General features: G+C 45.0%; 2 protein-coding genes across 2 annotated transcripts in view; one reads left to right on the top strand and one right to left on the bottom strand.

Moving 5' to 3' along the window:
- rps2 (ribosomal protein S2) overlaps window positions 1–4,088 on the bottom strand; it is a 112,727-nt gene extending 108,639 nt beyond the window's left edge. Inside the window, exon 1 of the mRNA XM_072480864.1 lies at window positions 4,085–4,088. The gene's annotated coding sequence lies outside the window, so the exon portion shown is untranslated. The remainder of the gene's footprint in view (window positions 1–4,084) is intronic.
- Window positions 1–26,018, top strand: part of tbl3 (transducin beta like 3) — a 123,858-nt gene that overhangs the window by 7,937 nt on the left and 89,903 nt on the right. Inside the window, 7 exon segments of the mRNA XM_072480857.1 lie at window positions 1,228–1,275; window positions 4,124–4,265; window positions 4,439–4,523; window positions 6,176–6,346; window positions 7,105–7,180; window positions 9,239–9,335; window positions 15,921–16,129. Of these exon segments, the coding sequence (XP_072336958.1) occupies window positions 1,228–1,275; window positions 4,124–4,265; window positions 4,439–4,523; window positions 6,176–6,346; window positions 7,105–7,180; window positions 9,239–9,335; window positions 15,921–16,129 (828 nt within the window).

Below are 26,018 nucleotides of genomic sequence, written 5' to 3'. Positions count from 1 at the left end.
TTTATATAGTGCCTTTTTAAAGTAGAAAACGGTTCCACAACGTTTTCCAGACACATCGTCAGACAAATATTTCAGATTGGTCCCTTCAGTGAACAGAAAAGGCATCATCCTGTTAGACTGGACTGATCACTCTGTGTATCATTACTGACAACAGAATAACATTAGACAATGTGACAAAGGAAAATGCTGTAATTTCCATTGAGGTTCTCCAGATGGTTGGTGTAACAAATGTAAATTTTGCCATGATGGTGTAACCAGCCAATACGTACAGTAGGAGATAGGGAGAACTCTGCAGAAATATTGCTGTAATAACCCACATGGAACCTATGGTGTGGGAATGATTATCTTCCCCATGACCCTTGCGGAATACAAGCTCCCCCACTAGAGACGGGGGATCTCTATTAACCTCAGTATTAAAGGTCGGATTGTGGGTTTTTTGGGTCTGCTTACAGGGGCAGCACGGTAGCATTGTGGATAGCACAATTGCTTCACAGCTCCAGGGTCACGAGTTCGATTCCGGCTTGGGTCACTGTCTGTGCGGAGTCTGCACATCCTCTCCGTGTGTGCGTGGGTTTCTTCTGGGTGCTCCGGTTTCCTCCCACAGTCCAAAGATGTGCAGGTTAGGTGGATTGGCCATGATAAATTGCCCTTAGTGTCCAAAATTGCCCTTCGTGTTGGGTGGGGTTACTGGGTTATTGGGATAGGATGGAGGTGTTGACCTTGGGTAGGGTGCTCTTTCCAAGAGCTGGTGCAGACTCGATGGGCCGAATGGCCTCCTTCTGCACTGTAAATTCTATGATAATCTATGAGTAAGGCACTGACCAAAAAGGAACCCGGGAGAAATCTACCCGGGTAGTATATATTGTGCTGTAAATAAAAACTTTGTTTCTTTATTTTACTCTGCATGGACTCCCCGTGTCTTTATTAAAATTGCCTCTTAATTTCTTACTATTGATATTTTGCCCGTCAGTTTCTGAGTTAATTAGGATAGTTTCTATTAGCGAGTAAGGATGATGAGGTATTGCACAACGTTTTGTCAGATCATTTATTGTTAATCAAAGTGGCACTTCAAGGCTTATGCAAAACTTTGTATTTGTAGCCCAAATAAATGTTTTCCAATAAGTTTCTTTCGCACATTGTGTTGTGTATATACCGTAACTACATAAGCTGGTTTCATGAGTGCAGCTTGGTTTGTATTGATTAAGATTTTTCTGTTCTGCCTTGCAGGAGGAGCAAGAAGATATTACCTGTTTCAGTGTTAGCCCTGATGATGAGGTATTTACTGAGAAGCAAGCGTTTTCGGTCTTTGTCACCATAATTTTGTAAAAGATATGTGATTAGGTAGTGCAGTCTGGCACTATTAAATCTGATTAATTAATCAAATGTGCTATATTAGCATAATCATGTATATCCAGTTCTGCATAATAGATGAAGGACAGGGGAGTGGGCCTAGGTGGGATACTCTGAATTGCCTCCTCCACTGCAGGGATTTTATGGACTTGAAACTCTAACTCTTAAGTAATTTTCCATTAGTGGGCACTATAATTCAAAGTTCATTTGGCAAGATGAGAAGAACTGCGAGTGACCCAGTACCATCATCAACTGATTCTTTTATTGTGGACGTTTGAATCCACGCCGCTGCCAATTGGACTCGTTCTGCTCAGTTGGATGAGATCCATTCAGCCTCAGCAGGAGGTCAAACGTGGAATTCGGCAGATTGGAAAAAGGCAAAAAAAATTGCATTGCTGTCTCACCCAGTTCAAAGTGCTTCCATTGACTAATTGTGGAGCATATTTGGCAGTAGCTTGGGTTGGGTCTGCAACCCACCCTCATGGTTAAAAGGCTGCTGCAACCTCAGCTCAAGTCTTTTAATTTGGTGCAAATCTATTCCTATTTGAACATTGTAGTCTGTTTTCCCCCAGGAGTATTTTTGGAATGCAACCTGAAGGAGAAATATATACCACTTCCACCTTACTGACACTGAATTCCCTTTGTCAGTCACCCGTCCCATGAGGCGATGGTTTGCACCTTGGCAGTCAACTCTGTGTTAAACGTGCCTGGTATGGCTTAGACTGCCCCTTGCTGCATGGCAGTCTGTCGTATTTGCAGCAGAGGAAGACCATGGGCTGAGAAGGTGCAGGATTCACTGGCCGCTGTTTTCTTTGGATCCTCTTCTCAGCCAGCTGATCTTTCCACTCCACCCTCGCCTCACCTCCTCCAATGCCCCATCAACCTCCAGATGTCACAACCATCGGCTGTCTCCTTGTTGTTTGTGCCAGTGTCCACCGTCTTAATATCTCATTTGTAGGCATCCTTATAGCAGAGGTATGGAAGTCCAGAAGGTCATGACCTATCGGCCAGTTCACCTTACAGAAGGTCTTTGAGATACGGCTTTCATCGATCCGATGAACGTGACAGAGCCAGATCGATGTCGTTGGCTTAGCAATGAGTGTATACTGGTGGAATTAGCATGATCCAGGATCTCTGTTAATGACCTTGACCAGCCAAGAGATGTTGAGGATACAACTAAGGCAGAGAAGATGGAAACTGTTCAGCATTTTCTCCTTCCTAGCTTATACTGTCCAGATCTCATGAATAGAGGAGCGTACTGAGAACACAGGCTTGGCAGACTCTGGGTGAGATGTTATCAGTCTCGTTGCGATTGTTCCACACACTCTTACTCAACTTGGACATCCGGCGCATTGCAAAGCTGCAGCAATTTTGCTTTCAGCATCAGGTGACGGACTGCTGGTGATTGTGGAGCCTAGATATGCGAAGCTAGCAGCAAGCTCCAGTGCCTCATTGCCACGGCTGGTGCATCCTGAACTTTGACTTTTGTCTTCGCAATGCTAATGGTCAAATCAAATTCTTTACAGGTGCAAGAGGGTGGCACAGTGATTAGCACTGCTGCCTCAGAGTGGCAGGCACCAGGGTTCAATTCCGCCCTTGGGTGACTATGTGGAGTTTGCACGTTCTCCCCGTGTCTGCGTGGGTTTCCTCTGGGTGCTCCGGTTTCCTCCTACAGTCCAAAGATGTGCAGGTTGGGTGGATTGGCCATGCAAAATTGTCCCTTAGTGTCCAAAGATGTGTGGGTTAAGTGGGGCTATGGGGATAGGGCGGGGGAGTGGGCCCAGGTAGGGTGCTCTTTCGGAGGATCGGTGCAGAGATGATGGGCCGATTGGCCTTCTTCTGCACTGCAGGGATTCTATGAGAGTGTCTGTCCATTTGCTGCTGAAAGTGTTCCTTGGATAGAATGCTAGTGCGGTATAATCAACGTAGGGAAACGACTTGACACAATTCTGTCTTGACTCTCAGGCAGACAAGACTGAACACCTTTCATTTAATCTACAGAGGATGGCATTCAATTATAATTTGGACTTTTCAACGCATTCTTTGCAGCTTCTGCTGGTCCTCCTTAATTATTTACTCTGCTTCCTATTTTTTGGATTGTCTATATTTGGATACCATTCCTGTACCCCAATGTTTCCCAAACGTTTTCCCATTTTAACACTTGGAAGTTGGTGTGACCCCAGAATGAGAGTTTGTGGTCTTTTCACCAACTATTTTACAGGCTCTGACTGAGGCAGCGATCAGGCCTCGGAATTCATTTCTTTAGGACACGACTTCTGAACCATGGCAGGGAAAATAATCATATGCCCATTTGTCATGACATAAAACCTTGGAGCCGATCCCAGGATTCTCCTACCAGAGTATCCGCTCCACTGTCATCGTTGATGCCTCTGAGGCAGGGAAGCTTGGGATATCAGTTGCTCAGTCTGTGACTCCGTTGGAGGGTCACAACCGATTGTTTGGGAATCCCTGCTCTAGTCCTAGAATCAAATCAGTGTTGTGCGCAGTAAGCAGAAGTGATCCCAGAACGAAAGCCAGGGGTCAAGTGCTATTCAGTTCCAGTCACTCTCAAATGTTGCCTTTAGCCCCTATCCTCATGTCGTATGTCTCAGTCTTCCCCAACAACCTCCTGTATTGCCTTGTGAAAGATTTATTGAAAGACCAGGTACCCCAAATTCCTGCATCACCCCCACTTAGCCATATCTATCACCTCCTGAAAGAATCTATCTGATTTGTGATGATTAATATTGCATGTCCATGTGTTGCTTGGCAGATACTGGTGACGAGTAGTCGTGCCTTACTCTTGAAACAATGGGACTGGAAGGAGAACACATGTACTCGTACATGGAAAGCTATTCACACTAGCCCTGTGGCCAGCATGGCTTTTGACTCTACATCAACCTTATTGGCTACAGGTACAAGTCTTTTCTTATGGGACTATTCCTATACCGTTTCATTTATTCTATGTTGCGATGTGCAAAAGTGACCCTGTAGGTCGCACAGTGGATCAAGTGGTACATTTGGCTGGAAGTGCTACTTTTAATGAACGGCAATGGAATTATCATGGCTTGTTTGTCAACTTTTTCAGGAGGATGTGATAGTACAATCAAGATTTGGGATGTTATCAAGCAGTATTGCACACACAATCTGAAGGGTTCCTCTGGAGTTGTTCAGTAAGGAAAATGAATTATGTGACTTGAATTAGAACTGTTGTAAGCTTGGCGCATAGGCGGTCTTGTGGAGCAAATGTTCAGATCTCGGGCTAGAATCCAACATTTGTTCGGATACCAGACAAGAACTTCAAACACTTTTTTTTAAATTAGTAAAACTGTGAGGAAAGGATACTTCACTCCAGGCTCTGGCTAATAGGTATATTTTACTTTAAAACAAACTTTAATTTAAACATAGAATTAACCACATTAACATTTTAAAATAGAGATTTACAATTAAACCGTTCTTAAACACAAGGAGAAACATAAACCTATGCCGTGTACACCTTTATTTTAAATATTCCAACCAAACAACCTCAAAAGAGTTCAGATGCCACTTATGAATTGCAATTAACAAGTTAACAAATCACGTTTACTTGCTTATCTATGTAGAGACGTTTTGGAGAGAGAACCTTTCAAGAGCAACCTGAAAATTCTCTGTCTTGTCAGAAGCTTCTGCTCACTCTGACAGCATTTGGCAAAACTGCTGTTCAACATAAAAACTTTTAGCAGACAGCAAAACTACACACTGACCTGGCTCCTCCCATTACTTGCATCATCTGTATCCCGCTATGTTCCAGGACCTGCTTAGCTAGGACTAAACACCCCCCCCCCCCCCCCCCCCATAAATTATCTACACTCCGAGAACCTCCAGCAATCATTTTTAAAAAAAATTTAGAGTGCACAATTATTTTTTTCCAATTAAGAGCAATTTCGCATTGCCAACCCACCTACCCTGCATATCCTTGGGTTGTGTGGGGTGAAACCCTCACAGACACGGGGAGAAGGTGCAAACTCCACACGGACAGTGACCCGAGGCCGGAATCGAAACCCGGTCCCCGGGGCTGTGAGGCAGCAGTGTTAACCACTGCCCCACCGTGCCACCCACCTCTAGCAATCATAACAATGTTGCATTTGGCATCTCTCTTAAACAAGTAAATGGTTAAACTCAATCATGGCCTCACCTTTTAAGACTTCTTAATTACAACTCTAGCAGGCATACAGTCTGTGTATCTTAAGCTAGGTATTTAAAACATTTTACTGCAACAAATATACCTCAACCCAGACTTTTTAAAAACCGTACTGCAACAGATATGAAATACAATATATATACCAATTTCTTGCATTCATCACACAGTGGCTAGTGTCCCTGCCACTAAGCCAGAAGCTCTGGGTTTTAGTCCTATCCCAGGACTTGTTGGCCAAGGAAAGTTCGTTCATTATGCGGCCAAAAAGGTTACGTTTCAACCTGCAAAATTCTTGCAATATGCCAATAGCACCTGGTAAGCGCAGGAGGCTCTTGGTCAGCTATGTTTGATGTGGAATGGACCCCTCAAGCTATAAGCCCCTGGCTGTTCCACGAGAAAAACTAGCCATGGGAACTCCTCTAGGTGCAGAAAGAAAAACAACAAAACAAATTGTTGCAATGTATTAGATGAAGAATAGATTAAGAAAAAATAGAATACTGGCACTGTTTGTGTGTTTCAAAAGACGAAGATACACTCACTCTGTTCTCTGCCTGATTAGATGATAGTATGCTTACTGTAAACCTAAATAGGATTACACTGATTCTATTTTTCTTCTGCTCTGGCACCCCTCGCTTTCTCTCGTTGCAGCCTGGTTGAATTTCATCCTGACATATCACGGCTTCAGCTATTCTCCTCTTCGATGGACTATAAAATTAGGCTTTGGAACCTGAACACCAGCAAATGTATTATGGTGCTGGATGCCCACTACAGTGCTGTGACTTCACTGGCATTCACTTCGAATGGAAATACACTTGTCAGGTACTGTGAAATTTACAGGCAGTTTTTTAGTAGTATATTATCTGGTGGGAGTTAACCTGTGTTTTAGCTGAACAAATAGGCATATATAACGTCTTGTCAGGAAATAAGAAATAGGGTACCCATCACGATCTTCAGCTTTGTGAGCAATTCTAAGTTGGGGCATTTTTGCAAAATAGATTTACTCATTTAGTGTAAAAATTGTGCATCTGTTCCGAAGCCATTTGCCTTCTGGTGTTTTCACCTCACTATAACTGAAGGCACTGACATTGAGGTGCATGTCCAAGAGTTCCATCCGTTCCGTGACGACTCAATATCTGATCTCTCTGACTGATCTCGATCGCCATACACAGCCAGCGGGTGCAGCTGCCCCTTCATCGGGCTGGGAGACAAGCTTTGCAATGAACTTCATACTTTCTCGGGAATTTTTTTGTGAGCCTAAAGCGTGAATGTTGTGGAAAATCTGTGCTCACCGCAATCCAGTCCCGTCCTTGCTCAAATACGTTTCTCTGACTGAAGATCAGGAGCACCTGCGCAATCGTTTTTATTATCTGTTGCTATAGGACGCTATGGCCAATGTAGTTACGACACTGGACTACAACAAAACTAAAGTTAGTTTTAACAGCCAAATGATCTATATAAAAGGAGATCCAGTGCAGTTTTTAATGTGGATTTGAAGGTGAAAAGACCTTTAAAAAGATATTCTGCGAAATATGTGAGATTACTGTGTCTAGTATAATATATCTATTCATTTTATTCAGCTCTGGGCGTGATAAAATATGTACTGTATGGGACCTGAAAAGCTACAAGTCGCAGAGAACAGTTCCAGTGTATGAGGTGAGTTGATATAGCTTCTAATAATTGAACTATTTTCAAAGTTGGAAATGTTTTAAAATAGAATTCCTTCCTTATATGAGTCACGCTCCTGTCTGAGCGTGTTCTCTGCCCTCATGCACTTGGATGATGATCTGGCCTTAAGGGGGAGGGGGGGTAACAGGCAATAAGGCACCTCACTGTTAATGAGCCATGTCTGTTTACAAGTCTATTTAGTGCACAATTTCAGTCCTAATTGTTGATTGCCCTAATGTGAGCTTACACGAAGGTGCTAAATCACATGCCTACAGGTGTGGTATTCATAGAACTCCTATATTGCAGAAGGAGGCAAATTTGGCCGATCAAGTCTGCATCGACCCTCTGAACACTCTACCTAGGTCCGCTCACCCACCCAATTCCCGTAACCTAAGGGGCAATTTAGCTTAGCCAATACAGCTAACCCGCACATCTTTGGACTTTGGGAGAAAACTGGAGCAGCTGGAGGAAACCTACACAGACACTGGGAGAACGTGCAGACTCCACACACAGCACCCAAGTCTGAAATTGATACAGGTCCCTGGCGTTGAGGTAGCAGTGCTAATCACTGTGCCACCATGTCATGCTCAAGTGTTATATTAGATGCAATTTACATGGAGTACTGTACAAGGACATCCACGTTTATCGAGCTCTGTGTGACACATAGAGACACGGTATAGGATGGCTCGGACTGAGGGAGAGGGTGCACAGGCTCTCAGACTTGTCATAGGTCTGCTGGAGAAGGTCTAGAGGAGAAGGGATGTCCTGTACCTGGAATGGGGAGGAACGTGACCTCATACTTTTGGCCCTCTGTGTCCTCCAGCAGCTGCTGCTGCTCTGTTTGGCCTTGTGTCCTCCTCCAATTCCTCAATCAGACCGTAGGCAGCCTAGGAATATTCCGATAACCAAGCACTTTCTTGCTCTTGGTGACTTCTATAAGATGTCCAATAGGTGGAGTTGCACAGTACTCTTTTTAGGTGAAGCCCTCAGAATTTCCAGAATTAATATTGATAAGAGCATTGGTGGAACCTGATGAAAGTGTTCCAGTAAGTATCTCAATGTGTTCAGAGGTTCTCTTTAGACCTCCATTGGCGATGAACATGAAATGGTGACCATTTATTTAAATAGTGTTCCACATCTAAATTAACACCTTGTTTACTCCCAAACGACTGGTCACTGTTGGGTGACTGTGCTAAGGACAAATGCTAGCCACTAAAACATTCTGCAGGCCCTTTTATCAAGTGTGACCATGTATTTATAAGTGCCAAGCGATGCCTCAGTGAGCCTCTGGGTGGCTGGTCCTAGTGCATGCTTCCACTCCTTTCTCAAGATGGTATCATATCCTGAATACTGGCTAAATTGACCTCTCAGCTCAAAACCCTGTTGTGCCTTAATGTGCTGCCAAAGATCAACCCCAACTCTCTAGGGGAGATTGGTGCAGTACAGTTGTCCTTTGGCTCTCCCCAATGCTATTGCTTACTGTGTCGACTGGGTGGCTTTCTCATGTAGTTTGTAAGATCGTTTTGTCTCACCCAAAATATATATCTTTCGCCTTTTGTTCAAATAAACTGGACCTGGTATTGATATCCTATGGGACAAATATGTTATCCACTCCTGACTGTTAGAAACCCATTTTGATACAACACTTCCTCAGGCCGAAATCATTCTGCTAGACCGCTTTCTCAGAAACCTCTGATTTTCAGAAAAAGGAAGATTTTTTCAAAACTGCTCTGTAACTTCTTTATTTAAAATTAATAAATAAATTTAGAGTATCCAGTTCTTTTTTTCCAATTAAGGGGCAATTTAGCGTTGCCAATCCATCTACCCTGCACATCTTTTGGTTGTGGGGGTGAGACCAATGCAGACACAGGGAGAATGTGCAAAGTCCACACCGACAGTGACCCGGGGCTGGGATCGAACATGGGTCCTCGGCACCGTGAGGCAGCAGTGCGCCACCATGCTGCCCTCTGCTCTGTAACTTCTTTAACAATGGTTACTAATCCCTCACTGATCTAATCTTGCAAATCTACTCTTGATTCACAATAGACTGTGGAAGCAGTAACGTTACTACCGGAGGATGAAGATTACACTGCCTTGGGGGTGACGAGCGAAGAGCCTCATTTTATCACAGCAGGCAGTAAGGGTAGGTAAAGTCCATCTTCTTGGATGGTGATCAAACCAGTCGATCAGAATGTTTGGTAGTACCTATCCCGTGATAAAAAGGAGAGGTGAAAACTGACTGCAATTTGCCCAGGAGATTTGTCTCTTTTAAATTGTAATGACACAAATGGATGAATCAAAAAGTCTGCTATCCTCTAAAATCTACTTTGTAAATATTTTTGTGTTTCAAAAATTGCTGTAATGCCGAGAGGTTTTAGAATTTTCCACTTGTGCCAACCAAATCAAATTATACAGGGGCTGGTTTAGCACAGGGCTAAATTGCTGGCTTTGAAAGCAGGCCATCAGCACGGTTCAATTCCCGTACCAGCCTCCCCGAACAGGCGCCGGAATGTGGCGACTAGGGGCTTTTCACAGTAACTTCATTTGAAGCCTACTGGTGACAATAAGCGATTTTCATTTCATTTCATTTTTCATTATACCAGATTAAGTGACTAACGATTCAAGGCAGATCCGGAAATTGTCTGCTTAAATGTATTTACTGCATCTAATATTTGCAGATTAATATACACCCGGGAGCAGATTGTCAGCCTTTCAGTAGTGGCATGTGATCTATTATTCACGCGAAGGTTTTGCGTTCCAATGACACATTTCAACCTGCATAAGGTCTCTATAACAGTAATTAAATTACTGTTGCATGTAAAGTAAATAAGATCTATAAAATGCTTAAGAAGCTTCATTTAAAATTAAATTAAAATGCAGATCTTACCACCTCCACAACAGAAAGAACAGGCTGGTCAGTTCTTCCTTTGAATAAATCCAAATTAATCAGTCCGAAGAGACTGAAATGAACTGACGCCTGACTTTGCTTTCTCAGGAGCTAACGTTTGGTCAACTATACCCCTCCGTTTACAGTGAAAGAACTCACAACAGATGGCGCACACACACATCAAATGCAGTGTGCTGTTCCATATTGCGTGATACTGAAGTAAGCGGCAAAGTGTGTCTTAAAACAAAAACATTTACTGTTTAAATTCTATACATCTCTTATCAACATAACCACCTTCTCAGGATAGGTAAATGGTAAAATATTTTACTCTTTAAAACTTTTTGTGGATTAATCGGACCAGCAGGGCGAGTGCTGCTCAAAATCATCTTGCATACCTTTGGCACACATGCCATTGGGTGCCAACCCCTGCTTTGGCATACCCTGCAAGCCAAATTGTTTGTAATGCGGATGACGAAAGTTCGGTGCAAGATAATTTAGAGTTGGTAGCAGATTGCAGTTTCAACTTTCAGCATTTTCTTTTGCCTGAAATCTATCTATAATATATTAAAATTTGGTCTGCACTTCCTGCATTAAAAATCACTTGTTATCTCCCTTTGATCTCACCTTTTTCCATGATAAATTCCCGTGTATAGATTGATGACTGAAATTACCTTTGTAAACTTGTCAACCCTGCATTCACCAAGCGGTGGAGCTGCAGAGCTTCAGCCTTGCTTCTTCTCACTTCCTGGTTGTATTGCGGAGAAATTCCTTTGTTCCAAGCAACTTTATTTTTCTGCTTCCCAAACATGCACATTGTGTTTCGTTACAACACGAAAATCAAAGTGCTATCTGTTTATAAGGGTGGAATGTATGCCTTGCAAATAGGAACTGAACTACATTTGTGTGACCTGTTGCAATTATTATATCACCACTAACCCCGTTTCGGGGCTGGTTTAGCACACTGGGCTAAATAGCTGGCTTTTAAAGCAGACCAAGGCAGGCCAGCAGCACGGTTCAATTCCCGTACCAGCCTCCTTGAACAGGCGCCGGAATGTGGCGACTAGGGGCTTTTCACAGTGATTTCATTTGAAGCCTACTTGTGACAATAAGCGATTTTTATTTTTCATTTTTTAATTTCCCCTGAAAACAGCATTTGGGCATCTCTCCGTATGCACAGCATTACAATAGTAATAATAATAGTTATTAGTGTCACAAGTAGGCTTACATTAATACTGCAATGCAGTTACTGTGAAAATTACCTCGTTGCCACACTCCGGCGACTGTTCGAGTACACTGAGGGAGAATTCAGAGTGTCCAATTCACCTAACAAACACGTCTTTCGGGACTTTAGAAGGAAACCGGAGCACCCGGAGGAAATCGACGCAGACACAGTGAGAACGTGCAGACTCCGCACAGACAGTGACCCAAGCTGGGAATCGAACCCTGGTCCCATGCACTGTGAAGTAACAGTGCTAACCACTGTGCTACCGTGCTGCCCTCAAGAGATCATGGGCAAGATGTTGCCAAAGCAGCGGAAGTCCCGTCATCACTGTTGGCCAGCAGGCCGGACTTGCCTCGTCCTGCCAATATCATGGGTAATTAAGAGCCAACAGGTGGGAAGCTGGCCAATTAAGTATGGCAGGCCTTCCACACTGCCAACCCAATCAGCTCTGGAGTCTCGGCAGTTCCACTGAGAGGTGACCGTGATCTTGGATTTGTTTATTGTCACGTGTACCGAGGTACAGTGAAAAATATTTTTCTACGAGCAGCTCAAACAGATCATAAAGTACATGAAAAGAAAATAAAATAAAAAGAAAATACATAATAGGGCAACACAAGGTAAAAGATTAGCATGATTATAAGATACGTAAAAAGAGGATCTGTGACTTCCGGTGACGGCGGGCGGGAGGCAGCCGCACAATGGAGGGCTCCCGTTCGGGAATGGCATTTTCGGGGCTTTAAGGCCGGTCCCAGGGTCCGCGGAGGCGGCAGAAGCAGGGAGAAGGCACGGAGGAGGCACAGTGAAGACACAGGAAGAAAAAAAGAACAAAGAAAAATGTCGAGGGTGAGCAAGAAAACGGCCGGAAAAAAAAACAGCTGAAGATCCGTTGGGGAGTGGAAAGGTCACCAGGAAAAATGGAGGCTGGAGCACCATGGAAGGCCGCACTGCTTACGGCTGAAGAAATAACTAAGATGATGGCTGCGGAATTTGAGAAGCAGTTGGCGCAGATTGTGAAATGCATGGAGACGGTGAGGAAGGAGATGAGGGAGGTTTTGAGTGTGCTGGTGGAGGAGGCGGTTTCCCCGGTGAAGACGGAGGTGCGAGAGCAAGGGGAGGCGCTGAAGGAAGTGGAGGAGACGTTATTGCAGCACGGTGATCAACTTGCCTCGATGGGGAAAGAGATGCGGAAGGTGATGGATACTAACAAGGATCTGCGAGGAAAAATGGAAGACCTGGAAAACAGATCCAGGCGACAGAATTTAAGGATTGTGGAGCTGGCCGAAGGATTTGAAGGACCGAAGCCGACTGAGTATTTTGCCGCGATGCTGTCAAAACTATTGGGGGAGGGGGGGGATCCCTCCCGATATGAACTGGATCGGGTTCATCGGTCGTGGAGGCCTGTACCAAAGGCGAGTGAGCCGCCAAGGGCAGTGACTCTGTGCTTCCGTAGGTACAAGGAGAAGGTCCTGAGCTGGGCCAAGCAGAAGCGGGTGGTGCAGTGGGCTGGAGTTGGTATACGTGTATACCAGGACTTTACGGTGGAGCTGGCAAGGAGGCGGGCTGCCTTCAACCGGGTGAAGAGGGCACTGTACATTAGCAAGGTGCGGTGCGGCATTGTATATCCAGCGAAGCTGAGGGTGACTTAGAAACTCAGGGACTTTTATTTTGGAACGGCGGAAGCAGCGGAGGAGTTTGCGAAAGCAGAAGGACTGTGGCAGAACTGACAAATTGAGGAATGGCCATGTGCCGATGTAACCTCATGACTGTCTTTTCTTTTTTGTATCACTGCACGCGGGTGTAGAGACTAAAGGAGCCAATGTGGTATATATTTGGACAAGGGAAGGGATGGGACTTTCACTTGAAATGAGAGTTCTTTGGGGTGTAGGTGGATATGCGGGGTTTGTGCGCTAAAAGGGGATCTTTGGGCTTTCCTAGGGCCGGGCAAGTGGGAAAGGGTCCCGGGCGGGGGCCTCCACGCTGGCCGGTTTAAACCGGCCAGTGAACGGGAGTGAGGTGGGGGGGGGGGCTGTGGCCATCGGAGCCTGGCAGAACAGGGTCCGAGTGGTCTAACCGGGGTGGAAGGTTGGAGGGAAGGAACCGAGGTTGGGAGGAGGAGCTTTACAAGAGGCAGTGGACGGGAGGAGCTGGATGGGAGCTGTGTAAGATTAAGGGTGACTACGGGTAATCCCTGATTCCTTTTTGTCATTTGTTTATGTAAACTTGGGGGTTGGTGGGCGGATGGGATCGTTGTTATTATGGGGACTGGCATATCTTGCTGATTATTGTTTATTGTTGATGGATGTAAATGTGGGAGAAAATGTGAAAAAGGAGGAGAATTAAAAAAAATTTTTAAAGAGAGGATCTGTTTGGGGAACTCGCAGAGAGTCGCCACGCTCCGGCGCCATCTTGAATGATTGAGGCAGTAATGAGCACACAAAAGGGAACCTCCATTTTGGAACGCTCTTGAAGAGAGAACATTAAATAATTTATTTAGTGGGCCAAGCAGGTAGGTGGGGAAACCCTTCCTGCAGCAGTGATGGGGTCACGAAGAGGTCATTTTGTGCCCATGGTCCCATCCTGGGAGCCTCTGGCTCTGATGACCCCCCATGTTGCCCCTGAGGAGGCTCCCTCCATGTATCTGGTATTCTACCCATGTTGTGGGAAGGGCTGTTCCACCACTGGCAAAAGGTCAGCAGCCCAGAAAAATCGCTCTTAATTGGTTCATTAATCATTTAAACTGCCTGCCTACTGAACAGAGGTGGGCAGCCAAGCACTACCATTTCCACTACTGGAAGACTTGCTCTGGAGTGCGATTGTGTCAGGGAGCCATTTTGGCATGGCTCCCTGGTATCTTACCAGTTCCACCTCTTTCTCCCGCACCCTGTCTCTGTTTCTGTCACCTGGGAACTGGTAAAATTCTGTCCCATGTGTCCACTCACTCGTATTTTGGCTGTTGTGGTGAACCTGAGTCCATTGTTGCTACATTGATTTGGGTCTCATCACCCACCCCTTTCTAAATCCCTCCACTTCCTCTGTGTCGTTGGAATGCTTGATCAACATCTAAAGCTATTTATTCCAGTTGAACAATGGGAAGACCAAATTCATAGAGTTTCTGATGGTACGGGAGACCAAGTCCTTACCAGTAATTCCACCCATCTCCCTGGTCATCTGCTGCCAGACCTGCTGAGATTTTCCAGCATTTTCTTTTTGGTTTCAGATTCCAGCATGCAGTAATTTGTTTTTATCCAGTGTTTAACTCACTGCCACTTCTCTTCCAGGAATACCTGAAGAAATACTGCTCTTCTCTCCGACAGGATTTCCCTATGTCCTTCCCCCACTATCCACCTTCAACTCATCTTTCATTCTCACTCCATAGTATAAATACTTCCCACTTTCTCTGTCTTTAGCTTTGACAAAGGGTCATCTGGACTCAAAACGTTAGCTCTTTTATCTCCCTACAAATGCTGCTAGACCTGTTGAGATTTTCCAGCTTTTTCTTTTTGGTTTCAGCATCCTCAGTAATTTGCTTTTATCCACTGTTCACACTAAATCCTGCATGCTTGTCACTTGGTCCTTTTTTTTTCTTTTTAAAAATAAATTTAGAGTACCCAATTCATTTTTCCAATTAAGGGACATTTTAGTGTGACCAATCCACCTACCCTGCACATCTTCGGGGTGTGGTGATGGAACCCACACAAACACGGGGAGAATGTGCAAACTCTACACAGACAGTGACTTAGAGCTGGGATCGAACCTGGAACCTCGGCGGCAGTGCTAATCACTGCGCCATCATGCTGCCCTACTCAGTCCTTGTTGACCGATAGAAATAAATGGAAGAGTTAGACTATTTGTTGCAATCCTGGATGATCCTGCCTTTGCCCTTATTCTCTTAATATCTTTGGCTGGCTAAACTCCATCAATCTGTTTTTAAACTAGCAATCGAACAGGCATCAACTTTCCTTGACAGAGGATCATTCCACTTGATCCCCATTGATTTGAATTTAAAATTCTCATCCTGGACTTTAAATCCTTCCACAGCCTTCCCAGTCTCTATCTTCACAAACTCTTCTAGCCCTACAAATTAGGCATTCCTGGAAGAGAATCTCTATTGCTCTGACATTGACTGATTTCTTTGCTTATCCCCACATGCTGCCATTGCTATCAGTGCTTTAAGTCAATTAGGCTTTGCTTCGGCTTAACGGTCCGGAATCTGGACATACACATGCACAGTGTCTTTCCCCCGGCCCAACCCTCCACCTGCCACGCCACACCTCTGCTTCCTCCTCTTCCCCTCCAGATTTTCCCTAAAATTCACCTCATTGCCCAGTATTTTGTTTACTGCTTTGAATATCTATCTCTTTGACTCTATGCTTACATTTTTAATCCCACCTATGAAGCACCTTGGGATATTTTTCGTGTTAAACGTGTTCTGTAAGTGATAGTTAATGAAAATGATGGTGCTGACGGATTGTGTTGTTTTTTACCTGGCAGCCAAAGTAACAAACCCAATAAACATCTCTCCGCCAGCACTCTCACTTGTTGATGACTGTCGGCCTGAATGCTTTTTCACCTATTTTTATTCTTGCATTTTAATTCGTTAATTTTTTTTAAATGCAAAGGAATTCTTCGAATTTGGGAAGCTTATTCTGGAAGATGCATTTACTCACAGTGCGTGCCCGGTAGACCTCAGAATGAAGCTGAAGATGACTCGGAGGAGCAGTCTCTAACCCATTGCATGCTCGTCCCGGCAACACGGAAGTTAACCACTGTAACTGCTGAACATAACATTCTCTCCTATGATCTATGTACTCTAAAATTAGAACGTCAGGTGAGTAGAACATTTAAAATATGTCCTTCAGGGTTGGGGGCTGGGGTAGGGGCTGCATTTTCGTGAGCTCTGGTTCTTGTCATCTTTTAATCCTGATGTCCATCCCATAATTATTTGTTTCTGATGTATATGTGCCTAGAATATCCTGGCCAGATTTTGGCGATGAGTAGCCGAGTTAAGTCAAAAAATCCTTGTTTGATTGAGGTGGCCGGAGTGGGGCACAGCTTGCAATAGCGGTTTTGCTGGTGAGCGGGCGTATGCTTCAGCGATGCTGTTGGCATCAAGATGGTGGCTGCCATTGTGAATGATGTTCTGCACGATGGTCTTGATTCCTTGACACAGGTTGTTGTTGCTCATTTTGATGAATTGTGAAATATCCTTAAGAGAATAGTTGAAGTGGAGAAGAGAATCCTATTACTTGATAGAAATCTCCTTGGTGAGGGCTTGCCTACAGTCCTTGGAAATCCTGCTGCATGGTATGTCAAGTAATCCGGTCGATTCGGGGAGATAGGGCCAGACAAGGAGTGCTCGTGCACCCGATCTTCTGAGAGGAGCAGAGAACAAATTTCTGGCCAAATATGACAATTGACTGCCATGCTTTCGCAACCTTGGTTTGAAGACTGGACATTTCAAGTTCGACGGAGCACATTGTAATCCAGTCTTCGAGGCCTGGGGTTGGTTGGACAACTAGTCCTTTGCTGCCTTGTCCTCTATGCTCATCGTGAGGGGTTGGAGGAGTCTGGGTTGTCGCTCCCCGCCGGGGCCTTGGTTTCTCGATACCTGTGCTTCAAGACAAGAACATGGCAGGGGTGCAGGCACTTGGATGGAACTCTGGAGACTTCCTGAATGCTGATTGACGATCCTGTCATGGCTTTACCCTTTCCAAGCTTCAAGGATGGTGTTACTATCCTGCAGTTCATCATAATCTTGAACTTTATCCCCTTGTTAATTCATGTTATTGTTTTTATCCTGACAAGGGTGTACGATACATGAGCACTGAGCCGGTGGTCGCCTGTTATTCTGTTGGTAATGTGACAGGAGAATTGTGCAGTCTCTACCGAGCCTTGCCCTCTTTTTTTATGTGCTGTAATCCTTACATTTAGAAAGAGAGAGTACATTTTACATTCTCCTCACTTTATTTATAGAGAAGATGAGTAGCGCCACAGCAGGGTGGTGGGTGGATGGCTTGGTGTGGTGGTGGGTGGTAAGGCCATTTGGTTCTCGCTGTGGGTGAGTACAGCCTCCAGTTCGAACAACCTGTGTGTTTTTCTTTTGTATTTTTGTTATTTTGCGATTATGGAATCTAGCTTATACAGAATCGTAGAATCCCTACAGTGCAGAAAGGAGGTCAATCGACCCATCGAGTCTGCACCGACCCTCTGAAAGAGTACTTCAATCAAATTCACTTCCCCTCCCTATCCCATTAACCCCATAATCTAACCTACATATCTTTTTGGACACTAAGGGGCAATTTAGCATATCCAATCCACCTAACCTGAACATCTTTGGACTGTGGGAGGGAACCAGAGCACCCGGAGAAAACCCATGCAGACACAGGGAGAACGTGCAAACCTTGCACAGACAGTGACCCAAAGCCGGAATTGAATCCAGGTCCCTGGCGCTATGAGGCAGCAGTGCTAACCGCAATGCCACCTTGCCACCCTTATGAAGTTCCCGACAGACCATGTATTCTAGAGAGGAGTGGGTACCTTGTGATTCTTCCTTGTGGTTGGTTTTGTTGGAGTATGGGGGAAATGTGTAATGGTACACAGCTGGGTGGGTTGGTTAATCATTGTTTGACTGGTCCTCTTTATTCTTTATTTGTGGGTAGCAACAGCGGTCACTTGATTGGGTAGGTTAGGGCAGAAGTAACTGTGTTTATCTGGGTGGGGTGGAAGGTCTGTTGGGTGGTGGAGTGGGTTTCCCTTCCCCAGGTTGTCCATTTTGGGGGCTCCTGGTCTGCTCCCTGGGCAGCACAGTAGCACAAGTGGATAGCACTGTGGCTTCACAGCACCTGGGTTCCAGGTTCGATTCCCCGCTGGGTCACTGTCTGTGCGGAGTCTGCACGTTCTCCCCCTGTCTGCGTAGGTTTCCTCCGGTTTCCTCCCACAGTCCAAAGACTGTGCAGGCTAGGTGGATTGGCCAGATAAATTGCCCTTAGTGACCAAAAAAATGGTTAGATGGGGTTATTGGACTACTGGGATATGGTGGAAGTGAGGGCTTAAGTGGGTCGGTGCAGACTTAATGGGCCGAATGGCCTCCTCCTGCACTGTATGTTCTATGTTCCCTCTCTCTCGAGATAGGGTTCCGCTGGGGAGACAGTAGCCTGTCAGCGGTCGAGGAGGTCAATTGGCTGGCTGGTTCGTGATGCGGAGCAATGTCAACAGCGCAGGCTCAATTCCCATATCGGCAGAGGTTATTCATGAAGGCCTACTTTCTCAACCTTGCCCACTTGCCTGAGGTGTGGTGATCCTCCAGTTAAATCACTGCCAGTCAACTTTCAAAGGGGATTGCAGCTTATGTCCCGAGACGTTAAGTGAGGTTTCGAATGAGCTGCTTTTTCCTTATTTGTCTTGGTGAGAGGTGTGCGCCATATGCTCATGGCTGTATCCTGGTATTGTGTTATTTGTGATCCTCTGCTGGTCGTATTTCTTTATCCTGTCATTGTTAGCATGTTCGGAGACACTGACCACGTTGATTATAATCTGAACCAACTGTGTGAATGTTTTGCTGGCCGCCTTTGTATAAATTTTTGGAAATATGTAAAATATCCTCTTAAAACTAGTGTCCTCGCGAATATTTTCTGTAAAGTATCGTCGACTGGTTCCTGCAAAGGTGCAAACAAGTCTTGTATCTGTGAAAAGGATGTCATAATGTGTTATTAATGCCACTGATATGACTGGAGCTGGGGTGGGGGATGTGTTCTGGTGTGCGCCCAAACATGGCACAAAGATCTTACCCTAGTTTCTCGTGGGCTGTGCAAAGGTGTGTGGCATTTTACCAGGTTTTCATGGTCTTATCCTCCTCTGTCTCTCTCTCTCTCTCTCTCTCTCTCTCTCTAATGTATCCGTTGACGCAAACCAACTGTATTGTTGTTCTCCTGTCCTCTTCTGTATTTATGTATGCTGTGCTGTAAACATCCTGAGGATTTGTTGCATTATTGTTAAAATGATGTAAAAATATATATTAGAGAAAATGTCCTCCACCACAAACCCTCTCATTCATGTCCACATTATAAAATTACACTGATTAATATAAATTGCATCTGAAATATTAATATCATTAATAGGGAATATAGTGCCATTCAACAACAGCAATGCATTTATATAGCTGCTTTGATGTGGTTTTACATCTCAAGACTCGAGGAATAATTACATGGTGTGCATGTGGTTTTGTTTTGATTGTTTTTTCACACCCTGAAGTCGGTGCTTGACTGCCTATCAGGTGCCAAATGCCTGAGAAAAGGCTGAAGTAAGTTTTTGGGTATCTTGTGAGGCTGAATAGAGCATGTTTAGCAGGGCCAGTCACAGCGACAAGGGAAAGGTTGTGTTGGGAGAAACACTCACTCGAAAATTTGCTTTGTACTGGACAGCCTACAAATTTTACTTACCATTACCTTTTTGCCCAAGGGCAGTTTGCATTTTCCAGGAAAGCATACAAAATGAGGTCATCTTATTTAAATGGGTATGTTGCACATGTGTCACTAATCATCTAGACTACAAAACAATCCCTTAAACATATGTACAACTATGCCAGGAAATAAAGTTGATATTTATTGAACTGAGTGCTGAATTTGGTGATTTTTGAGTGCGATAGTGAGAGTTTGGTGACCGAGGGAGTATAAGGCTTCATTTTTATCTAAAGTTTAGTCTTTCTTTTATTTAGTTAATTAACTTAAAAGTTGCTGTTTGGTTTAGAAGAAGGTGAATTTTCAATCAGCTTTAAACAGGCTTCTACTTCTAGGCACTTGCAGCTGGAGCTTGTTAATTAGTTAATTGGATTAGGCCAGTTTTTCAGAGGCTAGATTCACAGTATAAAAGTGATCCCCTACAGTGCAGACTTTGTTTGCACTGAGTGCTGAATTTGGTGATTTTTGAGTGCGATAGTGAGAGTTTGGTGACCGAGGGAGTGCTGAATTTGGTGATTTTTGAGTGCGATAGTGAGAGTTTGGTGACCGAGGGAGTTAGGTGAGGAGGGAGTAAGGTGCTCCTTTCATTTTGTTTCCGACATTTCCGCAAAGAGTGCGAAGAGAGCCAGGAGTTTACAGGAAGTGTAGCTGACTGGGAGCAGAGTCGGAGGGCGGAGATCTAGTTAGTCCACACAGCAGCTATATTCTGTAAGGTAAGAGGGGATGGAGGCTAGGCCAGTTACATGCTCCTCCTGTAGGATGTGGGTGGTGAGGGATACCACCGGTGTCCCCGCTGACTATACCTGCGGGAAGTGCACCCAACTTCAGCTCCTCAAAGACCGTGTTAGGGAACTGGAGCTGAAGCTGGATGAACTTCGGATCATCCGGGAGGCAGAGGGGGTGATTGAGAAGAGTTACAGGGAGGTAACCACACCCAAGGTACAGGACAAGAATAGCTGGGTTACAGTCAGGGGGAAAAAAACAAACAGGCCGACAGTGCAGGGATCCCTCGTGGCCGTTCCCCTTCAAAACAAGTATACCGTTTTGGATGCTGTTGGGGGGGATGACCTACCGGGGGAAGGCCCTAGCGGCCAGGTCTCTGGCACTGAGTCTGGCTCTGGGGCTCAGAAGGGAAGGGGGGGAGAATAGAAAAGCAATAGTTGTAGGAGATTCAATGGTTAGGGGAATAGATAGGAGATTCTGTGGTCGCGAGCGAGACTCCCGGAAGGTATGTTGCCTCCCGGGTGCCAGGGCCAGGGATGTCTCGGATTGTGTCTTCAGGATCCTTAAGGGGGAGGGGGAGCAGCCAGAAGTCGTGGTGCACATTGGTACCAACGACATAGGTAGGAAAAGGGGTGTGGAGGTAATAAACAAGTTTAGGGAGTTAGGCTGGAAGTTGAAAGCCAGGACAGACAGAGTTGTCATCTCTGGTTTGTTGCCGGTGCCACGTGATAGCGAGGCTAGGAATAGAGAGAGAGTGCAGTTGAACACGTGGCTGCAGGAATGGTGTAGGAGGGAGGGCTTCAGGTATTTGGATAATTGGAGCGCATTCTGGGGAAGGTGGGACCTGTACAAGCAGGACGGGTTGCACCTGAACCAGAGGGGCACCAATATCCTGGGAGGGAGGTTTGCTAGTACTCTTCGGGAGGGTTTAAACTAATTTGGCAGGGGAATGGGAACCGGATTTGTAGTCCAGCAACTAAGGTAGCCGATATTCAGGACGCCAAAGCTTGTAATGAGGCAGTGGGGAAGGGAACACTGACAAAGGAGAGTATTTGCAGGCACGGAGATGGGTTGAAGTGTGTATACTTCAACGCAAGAAGCATCAGGAATAAGGTGGGTGAACTTAAGGCATGGATCGGTACTTGGGACTACGATGTGGTGGCCATCACGGAAACTTGGATAGAAGAGGGGCAGAAATGGTTGTTGGAGGTCCCTGGTTATAGATGTTTCAATAAGATTAGGGAGGGTGGTAAAAGAGGTGGGGGGGTGGCATTATTAATTAGAGATAGTATAACAGCTGCAGAAAGGCAGTTTGAGGAGTATCACCCTATTGAGGTAGTATGGGTTGAAGTCAGAAATAGGAAAGGAGCAGTCACCTTGTTAGGAGTTTTCTATAGGCCCCCCAATAGTAGCAGAGATGTGGAGGAACAGATTGGGAAACAGATTTTGGAAAGGTGCAGAAGTCATAGGGTAGTAGTCATGGGCGACTTTAACTTCCCAAATATTGAGTGGAAACTCTTTAGATCAAATAGTTTGGATGGGGTGGTGTTTGTGCAGTGTGTCCAGGAAGCTTTTCTAACACAGTATGTAGATTGTCCAACCAGAGGAGGGGCAATATTGGATTTAGTACTGGGTAATGAACCAGGGCAAGTGATAGATTTGTTAGTGGGGGAGCATTTTGGAGATAGTGACCACAATTCTGTGACTTTCACTTTAGTAATGGAGAGGGATAGGTACGTGCAACAGGGCAAGGTTTACAATTGGGGGAAGGGTAAATACGATGTTGTCAGACAAGAATTGAAGTGCATAAGTTGGGAACATAGGCTGGCAGGGAAGGACACAAGTGAAATGTGGAACTTGTTCAAGGAACAGGTGCTACGTGTCCTTGATATGTATGTCCCTGTCAGGCAGGGAAGAGATGGTCGAGTGAGGGAACCATGGTTGACAAGAGAGGTTGAATGTCTTGTTAAGAGGAAAAAGGTGACTGATGTAAGGCTGAGGAAACAAGGTTCAGACAGGGCATTGGAGGGAGACAAGATAGCCAGGAGGGAACTGAAGAAAGGGATTAGGAGAGCTAAGAGAGGGCATGAACAATCTTTGGCGGGTAGGATCAAGGAAAACCCCAAGGCCTTTTACACATATGTGAGAAATATGAGAATGACTAGAGCGAGGGTAGGTCCGATCAAGGACGGTAGCGGGAGATTGTGTATTGAGTCTGAAGAGATAGGAGAGGTCTTGAATGAGTACTTTTCTTCTGTATTTACAAATGAGAGGGGCGATATTGTTGGAGAGGACAGTGTGAAACAGATTGGTAAGCTCGAGGAAATACTTGTTAGGAAGGAAGATGTGTTGGGCATTTTGAAAAACTTGAGGATAGACAAGTCCCCCGGGCCTGACGGGCTATATCCAAGGATTCTATGGGAAGCAAGAGATGAAATTGCAGAGCCGTTGGCAATTATCTTTTCGTCCTCACTGTCAACAGGGGTGGTACCAGGGGATTGGAGAGTGGCGAATGTCGTGCCCCTGTTCAAAAAAGGAACTAGGGATAACCCTGGGAATTACAGGCCAGTTAGTCTTACTTCGGTGGTAGGCAAAGTAATGGAAAGGGTACTGAAGGATAGGATTTCTGAGCATCTGGAAAGACACTGCTTGATTAGGGATAGTCAGCACGGATTTGTGAGGGGTAGGTCTTGCCTTACAAATCTTATTGAATTCTTTGAGGAGGTGACCAAGCATGTGGATGAAGGTAAAGCAGTGGATGTAGTGTACATGGATTTTAGTAAGGCATTTGATAAAGTTCCCCATGGTAGGCTTCTGCACAAAGTAAGGAGGCATGGGATAGTGGGAAATTTGGCCAGTTGGATAACGAACTGGCTAACTGATAGAAGTCAGAGAGTGGTGGTGGATGGCAAATATTCAGCCTGGATCCCAGTTACCAGTGGTGTACCGCAGGGATCAGTTCTGGGTCCTCTGCTGTTTGTGATTTTCATTAATGACTTGGATGAGGGAGTTGAAGGGTGGGTCAGTAAATTTGCAGACGATACGAAGATTGGTGGAGTTGTGGATAGTAAGGAGGGCTGTTGTCGGCTGCAAAGAGACATAGATAGGATGCAGAGCTGGGCTGAGAAGTGGCAGATGGAGTTTAACCCTGAAAAGTGTGAGGTTGTCCATTTTGGAAGGACAAATATGAATGCGGAATACAGGGTTAACGGTAGAGTTCTTGGCATTGTGGAGGAGCAGAGAGACCTTGGGGTCTATGTTCATACATCTTTGAAAGTTGCCACTCAAGTGGATAGAGCTGTGAAGAAGGCCTATGGTGTGCTCGCGTTCATTAACAGAGGGATTGAATTTAAGAGCCATGAGGTAATGATGCAGCTGTACAAAACCTTGGTAAGGCCACATTTGGAGTACTGTGTACAGTTCTGGTCGCCTCATTTTAGGAAGGATGTGGAAGCTCTGGAAAAGGTGCAAAGAAGATTTACCAGGATGTTGCCTGGAATGGAGAGTAGGTCTTACGAGGAAAGGTTGAGGGTGCTAGGCCTTTTCTCATTAGAGCGGAGAAGGATGAGGGGCGACTTGATAGAGGTTTATAAGATGATCAGGGGAATAGATAGAGTAGACAGTCAGAGACTTTTTCCCCAGGTGGAACACACCATTACAAGGGGACATAAATTTAAGGTGAAAGGTGGAAGATATAGGAGGGATATCAGAGGTAGGTTCTTTACCCAGAGAGTAGTGGGGGCATGGAATGCACTGCCTGTGGAAGTAGTTGAGTCGGAAACATTAGGGACCTTCAAGCAGCTGTTGGATAGGTACATGGATTACGGGAAAATGATATAGTGTAGATTTATTTGTTCTTAAGGGCAGCACGGTAGCATTGTGGATAGCACAATTGCTTCACAGATCCATGGTCCCAGGTTCGATTCCAGCTTGGGTCATTGTCTGTGCGGAGTCTGCACGTCCTCCCCGTGTCTGCGTGGGTTTCCTCCGGGTGCTCCGGTTTCCTCCCACAGTCCAAAGATGTGCGGGTTAGGTGAATTGGCCAATGATAAATTGCCCTTAATGTCCAAATTGCCCTTGGTGGTGGGTGGAGGTGTTGAGTTTGGGTAGGGTGCTCTTTCCAAGAGCTGGTGCAGACTCAAGGGGCCGAATGGCCTCCTTCTGCACTGTAAATTCAATGATAATCTATGATTAATCTAGGACAAAGGTTCGGCACAACATCGTGGGCCGAAGGGCCTGTTCTGTGCTGTATTTTCTATGTTCTATCACTGGCATTTTTCTGTCTGTTTCTCCTGCCACCTTCTCCATTTTCCAGCAATGGGTGATTTTGTCGATGTTGACAGCTTTGTTTGCTGTGAGCTAGGATTACATCCTCATAAACTGGTCCACATGGGTAACCTGCAGTCTGTTGTGCCACCTGTTTTTGATCTGGTTGATGAAACTGAAGCCGTGCTTGCAATCAATACTTGCGGCTCAAAAACAGTGACATACATCAGTGAAGTCGGCCAAATCTGTAAACTGCTTTGTTTTTCGGGTGGAAATGATCATAGAGCCATAGAGGTTTATAGCATGGAAACAGGCCCTTCGGCCCAACTTGTCCATGCTGTCCAGTTTTTCGTGTGAAAAACTTGCCCCTCTGGACCCTTTTGTATCTCCCCTCTCACCTTAAATCTATGACCTCTAGTTTTAGACTCCTTTACCTTTGGGAAAAGATGTTGACTATCTACCTTAACAATGCCCCTCGTTATTTTGTGGACCTCGAGAAGATCACCGGCAAATGAATTAATAGCGCTTGATGTAAACTGTTTTTCAGTTACAATTGATGATTGATCGATTGGTTTACAGTGATAGTTTCAAGACCACTTGGTACTTATGAATGAGTTTACTTTGTTTTTTGTGCTGTAGTCAAACTTGGCAGAGACCACTGCTTTGCTATCACATACCAGAAATAGAACATCTAAATGTTCACATGTTTAATGAAGGAGAATGCCTGTTATATTGATGATATTGGCGAGAAATGCTATTTGTTGCTTCACACTCTCACTCCAGTGGGTTATTTTGTCTGGGTCTTGGCTGGGCAATTCATTTTCAATATTGAATTTATCAGAACAATAGGCACTGAGACAACTTTCTTTGTGCAATTCTATTTCCCAGAAACAATATCTTGCACAATTTGTGCTACTGTGTATCAATAACCTTTTATGCTCTAGGTTGGTTATTATCATTTCAGTGTTCTCTGAAAACTGGAAACAAATAGGAAAATCTCCATGTTGGCTGTGCGAAAAACAGACCCTTTAAATTACCACATAACAATTTAAAATGGCCATGTACTTAAATACATTTCCTGTGCATTCCCAAAACCCAATTACAGTGAACATTGCTTCCACACTGCAGTAATTCACTAGTGCACGGTAATTCCTTAGAAGGGCATTTGCAGCAAATTTACCAGCGCACTTTATTTAAATACCTGAATGATAGTGCAGCAACTTCCCAGCTGCTGGCCCGCTCCTCAAAGTTCACCACCTTAACAAATGCTAA

This window comes from Scyliorhinus torazame, chromosome 17 (assembly GCF_047496885.1).
Source record: "Scyliorhinus torazame isolate Kashiwa2021f chromosome 17, sScyTor2.1, whole genome shotgun sequence".
Classification (NCBI taxonomy): Eukaryota; Metazoa; Chordata; class Chondrichthyes; order Carcharhiniformes; family Scyliorhinidae; genus Scyliorhinus; species Scyliorhinus torazame.
This window is presented reverse-complemented; position numbering and strand designations above follow the sequence as displayed.